Source organism: Myotis brandtii, unplaced genomic scaffold, assembly GCF_000412655.1.
Source record: "Myotis brandtii unplaced genomic scaffold, ASM41265v1 scaffold82, whole genome shotgun sequence".
In the NCBI taxonomy this organism is placed as follows: Eukaryota; Metazoa; Chordata; class Mammalia; order Chiroptera; family Vespertilionidae; genus Myotis; species Myotis brandtii.
In genome coordinates this window covers 1,455,310-1,473,396 of record NW_005371324.1, presented here as the reverse complement: position 1 = coordinate 1,473,396, position 18,087 = coordinate 1,455,310, and the positions used below count along the sequence as shown (strand labels likewise).

Here is an 18,087-nt window from a genome sequence, read left to right as displayed (position 1 = left end):
ACTCACCATCACACACTTCAAAACCAGTTAAAGACACGTTAAAAGATCTTGCCTGGGAAGTATTAACCCACCAGCCATATTCACCAGACCTTGCTCCTTCAGATTACCACTTGTTCCGATTGATGGCAAACACACTTTCTGAGCAGCACTTCAAAATGTAAGAAGAAGTGGAAAATTGGGTCTCTGAATGGTTTGCCTCAAAACAAGAAAAGTTCTATTGGGACAGTATCCACAATTACCTGAAAGATGGGGGAAATGTGTAGCTAGCGATGGACATTACTTTGAATAAAACACTTTTGATGTTTCTCTTGAAATTATCATGTTTTCTTTGATTACAAAATCTGCATTATTAACCGGTACACCTAGTATGCTGGTAGAGTATTGCAAGTTGAATTGCCACACCTCCCTTTTTATTCATGTTCCCCATGATCCCTTGTGGATTTTTCTCAGCTTGCCAATTCTTTCCTTTCACTCTGTGTAACTTCATTTTATTTCTCAAATATATCAACCTTGATATAAAAATTGCAAAAAAAGGTGTTTTTATTTTTAAAGTATCCTCTTTAAATGTGCTTAAGTCATATTGAAATCTGCTCCTCTCTCCCAAGCTTGTAGCAATCCTCCACAACTTGGCATCATATGTAAATTTAATGAGCCTTCACTTTCTTTCATCACCCAGGTCATTGGGTCATTACTTCATATCTCCCTTTGTGCTTTTAGAGAAAAGAAACCATGTTAATCTATCTTTTCCAGTCTTCCTATCTTTGCACAGTATTTTCTTATTTTCATTATACTTTGAGGACAAAAGCATCCTCATTTTTAATCTACTATTAAAATGGAAAACTTGTTACTAGACAACCATTTTATTAGATTTAATGCTTTCAACTCTTTTACCTTGCAGACTAGTTCTTACCTTTTTTCTCCCCATTCTAAAAATATGTATGTAATTTTAGTTTTTTTAAATTCATATAATCAGCATGGTCTTGATATGATCCATGTTGAACATTACTTGGTATTTCTGCAAAAAACACTCAGTTCTTTAATTTAAATCCACAAAAATTAGTATCTGCTCTGTTAGCTCCTAATCTTTATTTCTTTATAATCTTCTCCACCCTTATAATACATTTTTGTATAACAAGTGATTTAAAGTATAATAAAATTACTATGCAGGAAGAATAACAAAAAACAGAAGTGGGAACAATTAGTATAATGAGAGAAGTTAAGCCAGCAAAACGCTGATGCAATGAGAAGTTGACTTTCGGCAGAGGTTAATATTGTCTAGTAACAGGGATCTTTGTGGGGAGAGCATGGAGGGGCAGTGGCAAGAAGTTTTTATTAAGTGCTGCATAGTAGAGTATAAAAAAATCATAAGTTCTACATGCTACAACTATAGACAACACAATATTTTCTGAAATTTCCAGATCTATCATGTTATTTCTATCTCTACCACAACTACAGGACTATTCTTTCTAGAATGCAATTCTGACCTGCTGAATAAAGGTCAAACTTCTTACTATCACATAAGAGGTCTAGCAAGTTCTTACCAGCTTATCTTCCAAACCTATCTACTACCCCAAACCCTTGCTGTTCTATGATCATGTGAAATCCTTGATATTTTACTCAATCACTATTGTGTTCCTTTTATGAACCTTCTCTGCAAAAGGGTTCTTTTTTTGAGCCTTTTAATCACTCTCCTTCTGCTTACCCACATAACTACATCTTATTCTTATTTTTATCATAATTCCTAAGATTTTGATGTTGGCATCCATTACTTTTTTCTAACCATCCTTTTCTTTTGAATCCCTACTTCAAGGGACTTCAGTGGACCTTCCGATTCCATGGCCTATCAATCTCTCCCACCAGAGGATGAGCTCATTAGACTTGCTGGCCAGTCAGAATGTCCATAGGGAATCTCTGGCCCACGACATAGGGACTGGCCAGAGGTGATCTATTACCTAATCAGAACAAACCATAGCCCTTTGAGGGAACAAAAATAGATTCTGTTGTGAGGCAGGAAGTTTACTTTTTCTCTGAGCTCATTAGGATCATAAGGTTGAGGACTCATTCAGCCAAACTTGTTTGGGACCACCTCTCTAAGAATTACCTAGAAATTATGTCAGATAGAGGCAAAGAGCCATGAAGCTGATGAAAAGTAGATTTCTGATGACACTGCTGAAATACCTGGATTTAACCATTCCTAAAGCTTATACTAAATCTCAGGCTTACCAGTTATTCAGTCAACAAATTCCTTTCTATTGCTTAAGATGGCTTGAGTTATGTTTCTACATTTAAAATGGAAATACTGCTGATAATACTTATATGTAACTGCACTGATATTTATAAGCTGTCTCTCCTTTATGTCTTATTGATTGTTATACCCTAGCACTCAGCACACAGTGCCTGGAACATAAGCAGAGGCTTACACATGATTTCAGAATAAGCGCTGCAACCAGAGTTGTTGATTAAATATGGTAGTAGTAAGAATGTTGGCACTAGAACCTGGTTTTCTGGCCAACATATCCTTGGATTGATCATGACTCAATTTTAAAATGAAAATAATATCCCCAAAAGAGGATTATGATAATTAAATGAGTTAAATGTAAAGAATTTGGCACAGTGCCAATCACAGAATAATCATCCAATAAACATTAGCAATTGGTATTATTTATGGTTGTATAATTATCCACATTACCTGTCATACATTCATAAATAGTTTACTCATTCCATCTACAAAGTTAAATTGGTTATTGCATATTACCCACATGCCAATTTACTACTAGAAAGAACTTGAGAGAAGCCAAGTTGGAGAACTGAACAAAGGCACTAAATATACATTAAGGACTGGTAGAGAAACAGTCAAAATGAAGTCCCTGATATTACATTTGAAAATTATTTTCCATACATGCTAGCAGGAACAGGGGTCACTATTTTTTACTAAATTTTTAGATGTTTGATTTAGTACCATGTGCATGAATCTAAACAATGAGGGCCCATCAAGTAAACATGATGAACAAGTAGACAAAAAATCAATAAGAATATAGAAGACTTACACAACTCTTATCATCCAACTTGACCTAATTGCCATTTATAAAACATTCCAGGCAACAAGAATGAAATACACATTCTTTTGAAGTGCATGTGTGATACATTTGCCAACAGACATCAAATTCTAAGAAGATTCAAGACATACAGAATATAGTTTACTGACCATGATAAAATTAAATAAAAAATAAATAACAAAAAACTTTCTGGAAAATTGTCAAATATTTGTAAGCTAAAAAATGCATTTTTAATAACTCATGGGGCAATTAATAAATCAAATGTGAAATTATAAAGTATTTTAAAGTGAATGAAAATGAAACCTCAATATAGCAAAACTTGGAGCATGCCATTGGTAATACACTTAGAAGGACATTTATGCAATAAACATCTGAATTATAATAGAAGAAAGGTCTCCAAATAAAGACCTTAGTGTGTACCTTAAGAAACCAGAGAAGGACAAGTTAAACCCAAAGTATATAGAAGAAAATAATATTGATTAGAAAGATAAGTCTATAAAATAGCCAGTAAAAGCAAAAATCAACTAAACCAAAAACTAGATTTTTTAAAAAAGAAATGTACAAACTTCCAGCTAGACTAAGAAAAAGGAGTAAGACAAAAATTAATAATATCTGGAATAAAATAAGTTGCATTTTTAGAAATGCTGTGGTTATTAAAACAATAAGAGAATATATCATGTCCAACTTTATGCCAATAAATTAAACATCTTAGATGAAATGGGTCAAATCCTTGAAAACATACAAATTACTAAAGATTACTTAAGAAAACATAAACTGAATAACATGCTATCCTATCTAATAAAGAGTGAATATGCAAATTGACCATCACACTGTCACAAAGATGGAGGCACACATAGCCACAAGATGGTGGCGCCCAGTCCCCTCAGCCCTGCCAGAGTCCCACAGTTCTTTCAGCCCAGCCAGGGGGGCAGCAGGCGCATGGTGCGACCGGACCCGCTCTCAGCCCCCCAGCCACCCAGGGCCGGCCTGAGGTGATGGCAAGCCTCGGATGTCAGCTGCCCAGCCACCCAGGGCCGCCCGAGGCTCAGGTAACCAGGGCCGGCCGACGCTTTTGCTGTCGGCAGTGGCAGCAGCAGAGGTGTTATGGGGGCATCACCTTCCCCTGATCCCTGTGTCACCTCCCACCCCTGAGGGCTCCCAGACTGTGGGAGGGGGCAGGCCGGGCTGAGGGACCCCCCCGCCTCAGATGTCAGCTGCCCAGCCACCCAGGGCCGCCCGAGGCTCAGGTAACCAGGGCCGGCCGACGCTTGTGCTGTCGGCAGTGGCAGCAGCAGAGGTGCTATGGGGGCATCGCCTTCCCCTGATCCCTGTGTCACCTCCCACCCCTGAGGGCTCCCAGACTGTGGGGGGGGCAGGCCGGGCTGAGGGACCCCCCCTCCAGTGCATTAATTTTCATGCTCCGGGCCTCTAGTATATTAATGAAATCATTAGTTAAAAATCTTCCCTGGCTGACAGGTGTGCTCAGTAGTTGAGCATCGACCCAGAAATCAAGAGGTTGTTGATTTGGTTCCAGGTCAGAGCACATGTCCTGTTTTTGGGCTCAAACCCCAGTAGGGGCCGTGCAGGAAGTAGCTGATTGATGATGTTCTTCTCTCATCGATGTTTCTATCTCTCTATTCCTCTCCCTTCCTCTCTCTCTAAAAATCAATAAAAACATATTTTTTTAAATCTTCCCATGAAGAAAATTCCAGGCCCAGATTGCTGTACTGATAAATTCTACCAAATATTTAATAAAGAAAGAATATAAATTCTACTTAAATTCTCCAAGAAACTTGAAAAAGAATAGTTTACATTCTATGAGGCTAGCATTATAACATTAAGAAAACCAGACAAAGACATTACAAGAAGAAAAAAGAAAAACTACAGACCAATATCCCTACTGAATATAGATGCAAATTTTCAAAACAATTTTCAGCAAATTGAATCCAACAATATATATTAAAAATACATTATGATCAAATGGCATTTGTCTCATAAATTCAAGGATAATCTAACATTCAAAAATCAATCACTATAATTCACATATTATAAAGTAAAGCAACAAAAACAAAAATATAACCACCTTGATTGATAGGGAAAAAGGATTTGTTGGAATCAGCATACATTTCAGGTAAAAATTCTCAGTAATGTCAGGACACAATGAAACTCTTTTAACCTGATAAAGGATATTTATAAAATATTTGAGGAAAAATCATACCTAATGGTGAAAGAATGAATATATCACTCCTAAAATCAGGAACAATACAGAGTTGCCTGCTCTCACTTCTACTTAACATTTTATAAGATAACCATACAAAAATAAATTGCATTTCTGCATAGAACAAAAATAATAATAAATGGAAATTAAAACCACTATCATTTACAATAGCCTGAAAATATGAAATATTTAGGAATAAATACAAAGATTTATTCACTGAAAACTATATTACTTAGAAAAATAGACTCACACATACATAGTCCACTGATTTTCAACAAATATGCAAAGCCAAACCAGTGAAAAAAGGATAAACTTTTCAGGAAATGGTTCTTAAAAAATTGGATATCCATATTTTAAAAAAATAAAAATATATTCAATTCAAACTTCACACTATATGTAAAAATTAACTCAAATAAATCATAGATCTAAATATAAACCTAAAACTATCAAATTTCTAGAAGAAAAAACAAACAAAAGAAAAACCCATATAGCCTTGAGTTAATCAAAGATTTCTTAAATATGACACCAAGAGCACTATCACTTAAAAAAAAGATGATAAAATATACTTAATTAACACCTATTGCTTTTAGGAAAAACACTGACATGAAAATGAGAGACAGGTCACTATTTGGGAGAAATATTATTTGCATATCATGTGCCTGATAGAGAACCTGATTCAGAGTATATAAATAACCCTCAAAATTTTATAGTTAGAAAACAACCCAAATTTTTTAAAAATGAGCAAATGATTTGAACTGGCCCTTCACCAAGGAAGACATGTGAGGGAGAATAAACAAATGAAAAAAAAAATGGTCAATAGCATTAGCCATTAGGAGAATGTTATTTACAACTGCAATGAAATACCTTATAATATCTACACTAAAAGCACTGATTATATCTAGTTAGTGTTGGGAAAGAAGTGGAGAAAGTAGAACCCTATATACTGCCTGTGGGAATGTGCCATGGTACAATGGTACAACTACTTTAGAAAACAGTTCATTCAGCAGTCTTAAAACATTAAACATACCTATCATATCATCTGAACATTCCACTTCTAGGTGTTTACCCAAGATAAATAAAAGCAAGTACACATGCAATGACCTGTACACAAATGTTCAGAGCAAGATTATTAGTAACAGTATAAACTAGAAACAACCCAAATATTCAGGTGAATAAACAAATTGTATTATATCCATATATACCACAACATGAATGTATCTGAAAATCATTCTGTGGAGTAAAAGAAGGCAAGCAAAAAAGAGTGCATACTGTATGATTCCATTTATATAAAATTCTAGAAAATGCAATTTAATCTAGAGTGAAAATCTTGATCAATGGAAGAGTGAAGGGGGATGGGAAGAGAAATTATAAAGAGGCATGAGCAAATTGCTAACGATATATTCATTAACTTGGAGATGTTTTCATTGTGTATATATATGTCAAACATGTCAAATTATACCTTTTAAATGTTCAGTTTATCATACTTTAATTATATCTCACTATAGCTGTTCAAAAAAAAAAGAAATTTTTTCTTTAGAAGTCTTCATTGAAAATGAGTACATCGTATCACTTGAAAACATGTGGTAAGGATACTATTATCAGTGGTACTTTCAGCATGAAGATACTTGGCTAGACATGAAAACAAACCCACAACTAATATCACACTCAATGGTGAAAAGCCAAAAGACTTTTTTCTAAGATCAGGAATAAGACATGGCTGCCCAATCTCACCATTTCTATTCATCATAGTACTGAAAGTCCTAGCCATAGCAACTAAGCAAAAAAATGAAAAGATAATTTTTAGTTGGTTAATTACTTTTTTAAAAGAAACTAAGGCATCAAATCAGAAAGGAAGATGTAAAATCATCTATCTTTGCAGATGACAGAAAACCTTAAGGATTCCACCAAAAAATTGTTACAACTAATAAATTAATTGAATAAAATTGAAGGCTACAAAATCGATTGATTCAACAAACAAATTTGTTCAGTTTTTATACATTATCAATGAACTATAAGAAAGAGAAATTAAGAAAGCAATCCTATATACAAAATCATAAAAAGCAATAAAATACTTAGGAATAAATTTACCAAGGAGGTGAAAGATTTATACACTGAAAAACTATGACACTGAAGAAAGAAATTGAGGAAGACACAAATAAATGGAAAGATATCCATGTTCTTGAATGAGAAGAAATAATATTGTTAAAATATCCAGACAACACAAAGTGATCCACAAATTCAATGCAAGCCCCATCAAAACTCCAGTGAATTATCTTAAAATTGATGTGGAACCAGAGAGGACCTCAAATAGCCAAAGCAATCCTGAAATCCTGAGAAACAACTAAGCTATAGGCATCACACTCCCTAATTTTAAGCTATATTATAAAGCTACTAGAGGCCCAGTGCATGAAAATCCATGCACGGGGGGGGGGGGCGTTCCTCAGCCCGGCCTGTCCCCTCTCACAGTCCAGGAGCCCTCAGAAAACATAAACTGGGGAGGTGACCCGGTGATCAGGGGAAGGCGATGCCCCCATCACACCTCTGCTACTGCCACTGCTGGCAGTACAAGCCTCAGCCGGCCCTGGTTACCTGCACCTTGGGTTGACCCTGGGCAGTTGGGGGGCTGAAGGGACTGGGGGACTCTGGAGGCAGGCGCACAGAGCAGCCGGGCCCGCCTGGGTGTGGGCCTGGCCTTGCCACACGCCTGCTGCCCCGGCAGCGTTGAGGGTACTGAGCGCCACCATCTTGTGGCTATGGGTGCCACCATTTTTGAGGGTGTGGCAGTCAATTAGCATATTCCCTCCTTATTGGCTATGGTCGCCACCATCTTTGCAGGCTGCTGCTCATTCATTTGGTCGTCCCTCACTAACCCCCCTGCCAGCCTGGTCGCTCTTCGTAGCCTGTTTGGTCGTCCATTTGGTTGTTTCAGTTGCAATAGTCGCTTAGGCTTTTATATATATAGATTGTAATAAAAACAGAATGGTACTTGCAAAAAACAAAAACAAACAAAAACAGGTACATAGAACCAGGGGAATGAAATAGAGAGCCCAGATATAAATCCATACATATATGGTCAACTAGTTTTTGACAAGAGCACCAAGAACATACATGGGAAAAGGATAGTCTCTTCAATAAATGGTGTGAAACTGAATATCCATATGCAAAAGAATTAAACTGGTCTCCTTTCATATACTACTCAAAAAAAAGTCACTCACAATGAATCAAAGACTTAAGTGTAAGCCTGAAACCATAAAACTCCTAGAAGAAAACAAAGGGGAAAATATCCTTGACATTGGTCTTAGCAATGATTAGATAAGATACCAAAAGCACAGGCAACAAGAGCTAAAAAACAAACAAAAAATAAAACAACAAATAGGACTACATCAAACTAAAGAGCTTTGGCCCAACAACAGAAACAATTGATAAACTCAAAAGGCAAACTACAGAATGGGAGAAAACATTTGCAAACTACATATCTGATATGGGGTTAAAATCTGAAATATATAAAATACTCATATAACTCAATAGCAAAATAACAAGTAATCCAATTAAAAACGGGCAAAGAACCTGAAAAGAAGACATACAATGGCCAACAGGTATATGAAAAGAGGCTCAAATCACTAATTTTTAGGAAAATGCAAATCAAAACCACAATGAGCTAACACCTCATACCCATTATGAAAAAGCCAAGAGATTACAAATGCCAGCAAGGTTGGGAAGTAAAGGGCACCCTTATACAGTGCTGCTGAGAATGTAAATTGGTACAGCCATTATGAAAACAATATGGAAGTTCCTCAATAAATTAAAAATAGAACTACTATATGATCTAGCAATCCCACTCCGGGGTATATCTGAAGGAACTGAAATCATTATCTTAAAAAAATATATCTACAAACCCATGTTCATTTTAGCATTGATTCACAATTGGCAAAATACAAAAGAAAGAGTCTTTCAATGAATTAATTAATATAGAAAATCCTATATAATAAAAGCCCAGTGAATGAAATTACAGAACTACCAGAATGACCAGAGACCAGAATGACTGTGGCCCCTCGCTCCAGCCGGCCCTGCCCCCCAGCGGGGATCCCCACCCTGATCCGGGGCCCCCATAAAGGCAGGCCAGCCAGCCCTCATCTATGCACTGGGCCTCTATCCTATATAATAAAAGGGCAATATGCAAATTGACCCTAATGGCGGAACTACCAGAACGACTGCTCGACCAGTCACTATGAGGTGCACTGACCAACTCTTGGTTCCTTTCCCAGGCCAGCAGGCTCTGATTGCCTGATGGCAAACAGGGAACCAGGGGTGGGTCGCAGTGGGGGGAGGAGCAGGCTGCGGGCAGCCGGGGAAGATGGCCCTCATCACAGGCCAAACCTAGGGACCATACCCATGCATGAATTTCATACACCAGGACTCTAATATATATTATTCAGCCATAAAAAGAAGGAAATCCTGCCATTTACAACATGAATTAAACTGAAGGCTATTACGCTAAGTAAAATAAGCCAGACAGAAGAAGACAAATATTATATAGTATTACTTCTATGAGAATTTTTTAAAAAGCCAATTTCATAGAAATAGAGAATACAATTGTGATTGCCATGGTCAATTGAAAGAGGGAAATGGGGTGATATATGTCCAAGCGTACACATTTTTAGGAGTAAGAAGATGTTCTGATGATCTAATGTACATCATGGTGACTATCTATAATAATAAAAGCGTAATATGAAAATCGACTAAACAGCGGAACAACCATCCAGACGACCTTCCGGACAAAGCCGAGGCTGCGAGGGCCGAGGCAGCCGGGGCTGCAAGGGCCGAGGCAGCAGGGCTGCAAAGGTCTACTCTAGCACAAATTTTGTGCATCGGGCCTCTAGTAGTTAATAATATGGTATCACATACTTGAAAATTGCTGAGAGTCAATCCTGGGCATTCTCACCACAAAAGAAAATTAACTATGTGAGGTGATGGATGTATTAATTATCTTGACCTTAGTAATCATCCCACAGTGTATATTAAATCATCACATTGTACACTTTAAATATGTATAATTACATTTGTCAATTGTTTCCTCAATAAAGTTTAAAGAAATACATGGCTAGAAACAGTATCTAGTAGTCACTATAATGATGGTCCTAAGAATCATGGCAAAGTTTGCTCGTTTATCACATTTGTAAAATGGCAAGCCTTTGCACCAAAATATAAAGAGTATAAAATAATAATTATTATATCTTTACTCTTTCCTACTGTTTTGTATCTTAAACTTCTTGAATAAATTTGTAATTATTCAAATATAATGAAGCTGGAATAGATGTTATTCATGTGTAAAGGCATACTTATAACATATTTACTCAAAATAATATTTTTCTAATATTCATCCTGAAGTAAGTTGTTATTTACAAATAGTCATAGAATTGGTGGTAGGTGGGAAATAACTACAGACATGTCTCTAAACTCATCTCAAACTATCTTAAATTATTTTTTGCATTATATTTCAAGAATCAATACAGTTTAAGTAACTGAATGTATATCCTGCAAAATCTAGCCCAAAACCTCATATATAAAAATTAATAGATTTTAAATATAATTCTACACTTTCACTTATTTTTATAAAATATCAAAAATACCCTTTTTGAGCCAATGTGATGATCCATATCTTGAACAGATATTTTCTAACACTATGTATATCCTTACATATTATAGCATACAGTATTAACTAATAATCATTGAGATAGTCATTACCTGAATGCAAAACCATATATCTAAATGACTGCACCAAAGAATTCTGATGAATTATTATTTGATCTTTAGTTATAATTAGAAATATCTTGTTTTTAAGAAAAAAGAATATCTTGTTTTTAACACTTTTAAAAACAAAATATTATTAAATAAACAAAGCATATAGAAATCCCATAAATGCAATTCAATACACCAGTAGACTTTAACACTATTTTAATAATTATTAAATAGCTACTAAGTGTTAAACAGTGAGATATACATGCTCTATTAAAATTACAACTAAAAGAAGGGGTATAAGGAAAATCCTAATCCAAGTAACAATGGGAAAAAGTTCACAGTGTACCATATTCTGATGAATAATCATTTGACCAAAGTCTCTGCCATTCGAAGTCTAGTCTTTAAATTTTCATTTATTATGCTTATAATTCAGGAAACGTGCTTAACCCCCCAAATCTCCCTTAAACATTGTTTTTAAAATATATGTCATGTCACTGTCTACACCCCCATTGGCATCTGCAATCAAAATAAGTAAGTTTTTAAGGGACATTCAGAAAAAAACAATTTGTCAGTATATAGGTCAGTTCTCTTCTACACTAATAAAAGAGAAAGATGCAAATTGACAGTACCTTCATGACGTCCACCAGCCAATCAGGAGTGAGTATGCAAATTCACCCAATAAAGATGGTGGGTTAATTTGCATACACAGGCGCTGAGCTGTCGAGGGCAGGGCGGGACGCTTGCATCGTGAACGTCATGGCAACAATGCAGGCGTTCAGCACCACCCCAGCTGCTCCGGGCCTCTGGGGGCAGCATGGGAAGGCAGAAAGGCACTACGGGCGGGAACCAAGGCAGAAAGGCAACTCCGGGCTGGAGCGAAGGTGGTGCCGGCAGCCAGGGGAATGAAGGCCCATTCTTGCATGAATCTTCATGCATGGAGCCTCTAGTATTAATAATATTACAACTGATGCAGGCGTTCAGCACCACCCCAGCCGCTCCGGGCCTCTGGGCAGCATGGGAAGGCGGAAAGGCACTACGGGCGGGAACCAAGGCAGAAAGGCAGCTCCGGGCTGGAGCGAAGGTGGTGCCGGCAGCCAGGGGAATGAAGGCCCATTCTTGCACGAATCTTCATGCATGGGGCCTCCAGTATTAATAATATTACAACTGACATTTACATAACTCCATTTCTACAGCAATTTCTTATTCAGTCTCCAAACATTTATTCATTAATAGTTCCAATATTTCTATGCATTTGGCAAACATTCATCTCCATTTTACTGATTTATAAAACAAAGTTCTAACTTGTAAAATAACACGAACTTAGTAACTCTATTTTCTAACTCACAGTCTCATTTCTATGAGCCAGGAAGAAGAGAAGAACATAATACATGTAGCATGAAATAGTTTGGCTTCCTCAGATTAGTGAAATATCCAATTAGCACTTGGGTGTTACCTATTCTCACCTTTTTATATGCGATCCAGTCAAACACCCTGTCAATATCTGTTGCCTGTAGCACTTCCTGTGATACTGGATGGGAACTGGCCAAGCCATCAAGCAGCATCACTTCATGCAGAACATCCGTCAGAAACCTCTGTTTTTCCTGCAATACAGTAGACAGGGCAATATCAAGGTGATTCATGGTTATGACAGAATGTGTGTGACAACATGAACAGAATCCGTGTTACTTAATTGATGATGTTCATCAGCCTACATGGCAAGACTTAACTCTAAAGAGAACCCAGTATATAAAATGCCCCTTAAGTTAGTCTAAAATAAAAGTGGTTGATCTGAGCACATGAAACAAAATCAATGAACTACAAATAGATAGAAACAGTGGACTCTGCACTTTAACAGTGGTTAAAGCAAATTTGGACAGTGAGCACATAATGAAACTGACTAAGCTTATTCATGCATTCTGCATGGTCAAGACTACAATCCCAGTCCCAAATAACCTTCTTAGTTGAGTTCAGTATTAACTAAATTTCAGGGTTCCGGTGCTATTTTGCTATTTACACCATTTATTTCTAGTACCATTGAACAGCTCAGTCTCTCTCTCTCTCTCTCTCTCTCTCTCTCTCTCTCTCTCTCTCTCTCTCAGACACACACACACACACACTTACACATACACATTTATTTCAGGAGGCCACAATAGATAATAAAAAACATTATTGACATGAAACTATAATATCTGTGGATGTATAATGTGTATGTGAATTCAGAATAATGGACATAAAATGAAGATCAGTAGATATTAATATTCCATTAAATTAACTTGTAAAAACAGACAAAATTATGAGACTTTTATTCTGTTCATCCTTGAGACATTAGTATTTTCTGTAATAAAAGCTGATTTGTTATGTTAGGAATAAACTGTAAAGAAAAATTACATCTCTGTTGTTTTTATTTTATGAAGCCTGCTTTAAAGAAACAGCTTGGGTTTTGTCAAAAAAAAAAATGCTGCCAGCTATTCCTCCGCCTGGCCTCCTGCCTTCATTGAGGGAGGAGGGAAAGAAAAAAGAAGTAGCAAGAGATAACAAGGGCTAAATAGCCCCTCGATAATTGGGACCTGAGTGTCATTACCAAGATTAAAGGGTGCAACACTTAAATTGCTCTAGCTAATTCTGAATTCATTCCTGGAGCATCCTAGTTTTGAGCCAGCAGATAAATAGTGTGTTATTTCTGAGTGAGTTGTAATTTCAAGCTGAGAGAACATCAATCCTGGACTTTAAAAAAATAGAAATGGAAAATAAATATGCTAAAAACAATAGTTAATTGGGCATGTATGTGTATTACTTTAAATCTGGCTGTAAAGAAACATTTTTGCTCATCATTATTGGCTCAGTGATTTAGCATGTTTAATCAATGATTCAAGTAATTAGCCATCCAACTATATACTGTAAGATTTACTTTATAATAGCTTATTTTATAGTCTATTGACTATGTATCTAATTTCTTCAGTCCTTTTTTGTCCTAAGAGTTTCACATCATTGGTCTCTGCTCCCTCGGAGGGCAATGGACCAATGACTGAACCCAACATCACTCTGAGTTCCAGACCATAAGAAGCCACAGTGAGCCCAGCTGGTGTGACTTGGTGATTGAGTGTTGACCTATGAACCAGGAGGTGATGGTTTGATTCCCGGTCAAGGCACATGCCTGGGTTGCGGGTTTGATCCCCAGTATGGGGCATGCAGAAGGCATCCAATCAATGATTCTCCCTCATCCTTGATGTTTCTATCTCTCCCTCTCCCTCTCCCTTCCTCTCTGAAATCAATAAAAATATTCAAAAAATAAGAATTTTAAAAAAGAGGCCACAGTGAGAAGTTCAAACTTACAACAAATTAATTGACAAATATGACATAAACTAATAGCGTATTTTTTCTCGACTTAAATTCTTCATGTAAGACAAATTAAAGAGCATGAAGTTGGACCTTGTGATTTAAAATTTTAAGAACTAAAAGACTGGTATATACATTGCTCATTTTAAGTGCATTATAAAGCAAAATTATAAAAGAGAAAATAATGTATTTCCAAAATAAAAATGTTAATGCTACTTTTAAGCAGGCATGCAATCTTGTTACTCAATTTCAAAATACACATTAAAATTATTTGATGTTGGAATTCATGGCAGGAATCATGAAATGTATAATTATATTTCAACTTAACCAATAAACATTTTTTATAAGAAGTACTAATTGAAGAGGTGATTTCCATTGAGAAGGTAAAATATTCAAGTCTTCAAATAGTGATTGCCCATACCATTATGTCACTCAAATGTCTCATAAAAAAACACAGTGTAAAATCAACTTAAAAGGATGCTTTATTTAATCCTAATTATAAAGTTAGCAGCAATAAATATATATTGATCATTATTAAAATTTAGTAAACATATAATGGTTTTATATATGTGATTTTTAAGTGGTATAAAGTAATTGGCTTTATAATTATAAAAATAAAATCTTAGGTAAATTTCAAAAATGAAATTTTCTTATTTAAGCAAATGTAAGTGACATATATGTGATATGTCACTTCATGCATCTGGAGAAAAACAAACCCTTGCCTAGTAAGTAGAATTTCAAGAAGCAGTGTCTAAATTTAGTAGTGTTACATCAATTAGCAAATATATATATATATATATATTCTACATTGTTGAAGAGAATGATATTGTGTAATTGAGGGGGAAAAAAGCATTACGAGAGACAGAGAGGAGAGGAGGGAAAGCCTGGCAGAAGAGTACTCACAAAACTAAGAAGAGAGAAGACCTTAAATTGAGAAGGAAAAAAGAAAATTCTAGCCAGAGGCAAACCAAATTTAGCAAAACTACAAAGGGCATGCAGGAGAGAAGGTGCTAAGTTTTTATAAGGACCTGTGTCACAATAAATGATCTTAGCCTGTCAGTCCCTGGCTGGGACCCTCCTCATCATCATCATCAATAACAACAATAACAGCAAAAAACTACTAAGTACTGATCCATTGCCTACTGTGGACCTGATACTATGGAAGTTTAAAAATAAAGTTAAGTAAATAGTGGCTATAATGTGAGAAGAGATAAAATAAAGTAATTATCCACAGCAAACAAAATAATAGTTTCCTCTTACAGACTAGAAATGCTAAAGAATTTTGGGGAAAATAATATAATTATTTTTTGTATATATATCAGATATATAAAATAATAAAATTATTTATGGAAAGTGTAATGGAAAGGTAGCTTTTGTTCTGATTTGTGAGTGTGTGTGTGTGTGTGTGTGTGTCTGTGTGTGTGTGTGTGTGTGTGTGTGTGTGTAGGGAATAATATACTTAGGGTGCACATTCAACAGTTAGTTTTCATTCTACTTCATATTTTAAGGACACTGTGCACTATTCTACTTTCAAAAAGTAGCACAATAAGATACAATGGAGCATCTATTTACAAATTTAATATTAGTAACAATAAATCCTACCACTCTAATATAGACTCCTTAGAATTGTTAAATACATGCCTACATTTAAACAGTTCTAATAATGTTGAGCATATCATATCATATTGAACTATTCTTCAAAAATATGTTAAATTTAATTTTTGGATAATAATGCAAGCTTTTCAGAAAAGTAAAGTTTAAGCAAATGCACAGAGTTAAGAATAACACATGGAAAAATAGCCACTATTATTTTATTAATTTATTCACTCATACATTCACTCAACCAATTTGTATTAAATTCATACTTTATGGCAGATATTGTACTGTGTTTAGGGGATACATAGATGACGAAAGCCTAGTCCCTAACCTTAAAAGTGAAAGAGAAAGTACAAGAGAATGACAGATAAAAAGCTAACTGTATTATGATATGATGGATGCTATAAAACACAGAGGGCGAAATGATTAATTAGTTCAGAAAAGGCTTCATAGACTAAGTGACATTAAAGTGGGTGGTTGAAGGATGAAGGGTGACTCAGATGAAGGGGAGAAGCAGCTAAATAAAAAGGGCAAATCCAGACAGAGGAAACATGAAAAAAAGCTCCTCTTTTTGAATCCTCAGTTCTCAGGTTGCAGAGTTTGTTCTTAATAAATAGGCAGCAGCAGACATAATGACCTAGTAAAAGTAGTGTCTTGGGGAAACTAAGTTATCTGCGGTATACAGGGTGACTTGTATGCTGGAATGGGAGACAGAAAGTGGCACTTGCACTAAGTGGGGATTTGGTGCAGATGAATTAAAACAAGCTGTTGCTGAAGGACTGTGGGATCTGTATATTTTGAATGAAAAAGCAACTGCCATTGATGCTTTGATGCCTTGGTCGCCTTAGTGGATGATGGAGGGGAAGTACTAAGACATAACCACATGGCTTCTGGACTTGATGGAATTTTTTTTAAAAGGAGCTGGCTATTGACAGAGAAGTGAAAAAAAGTTTGGTTTGGTGGGCCAGCGAAAAAGATCAGCTTTAGACATTGCAAGGAATGTGACAGTGAACATCCAAAAGCAATATGCTTTACAAGCAAAAGCCTGGGTCTAAGATAAGGAACCAAGTGCTAATCAACTTTTGACAACAAATTTTAGTTTGTATTAAAATATAAGTGAAGTCTCAAAATTCACTCTTTTTTATTATTTCTTATAATTTTAGCATTTCATATATTAGCATTTAGTAATATATGTAAAGGAAGTTATTAAGAATTCTTATCATGGCATTAGATTCGCCTGAGAAATTACATTCCTTGATGTCTGAAAATGGCTGCCTGACCATCAGGGTCTGAATGGTTAAAAGTGAATAGTCAAGGTGAAGAGTGGGAAAACAGGAAGCACTATTGAGAGGTAGGGCTGTCAGCAAGTTCCTATTAGAAGGCTGACTAATCTCAGCAGAGAAATACCAGGCAGACACTTTGTCACCAGAAAAGAAAGAAAAAAATCAGAATAATCTGAATTGAGATCAAAGAAACTCATATACATCAAACCAGGCAAGGAAGATGAATGCCAAGCCTGAGCCAATTCAAGCAGTGGAGAAATGCTCATAGGCATTAAAAGAGAAAAAAAAATTCTCAGGGCAAATATTTTTGTTTATTTTGTTTATTAAATTCCACATATAAGTGAAATCATGTAGTATTTGTCTTTCTCTGACAGTCTTATTCCACTTAACATAATACTCTCCAGGTCCATCCATGCTGTTGCAAATTCACATTTTTTAGGAGAATGGATCTGAAGGTAAATGGCTCTTTTGGTATTCCCCGGAGAAGAAACAGTCACACTGCTGCAAAGAGCCCTAAGCTGGAAGAAAAATATCTGCCACTCACTATGACATTGAACAGGTTACTCACTCATTTTAGACCTTAGCACCCTCATTTGTAAACATATGTGGTTGTGAAGATTACATAAGAGAATTTGTTCCACAAATATTTATTGAACACCTGCTATATCCAAGATGGTGTACCTGGTTCTGGGAATGAAGAGACGCAAAGACATAAATCTGACTTTCAATGATTTCATAGTGGTAACAGAAGAGACAAAGATAAAAACAAGTATTAACCCTTTGCGGTCATATTAAATTTGGACATGGGTGTCGTACTGGTCGGAATTAATTTCCATTGAAAGAGCAGTGATACATAACA

General features: G+C 35.9%; 1 protein-coding gene across 1 annotated transcript in view; it reads right to left on the bottom strand.

The window, feature by feature from the left end:
- TRHDE (thyrotropin-releasing hormone degrading enzyme) overlaps positions 1-18,087 on the bottom strand; it is a gene marked incomplete at its 5' end in the record, with an annotated part of 386,382 nt that overhangs the window by 149,647 nt on the left and 218,648 nt on the right. Inside the window, one exon of the mRNA XM_005884164.2 lies at positions 12,477-12,614. Coding sequence (XP_005884226.1) covers positions 12,477-12,614 — 138 coding nt within the window. The remainder of the gene's footprint in view (positions 1-12,476; positions 12,615-18,087) is intronic.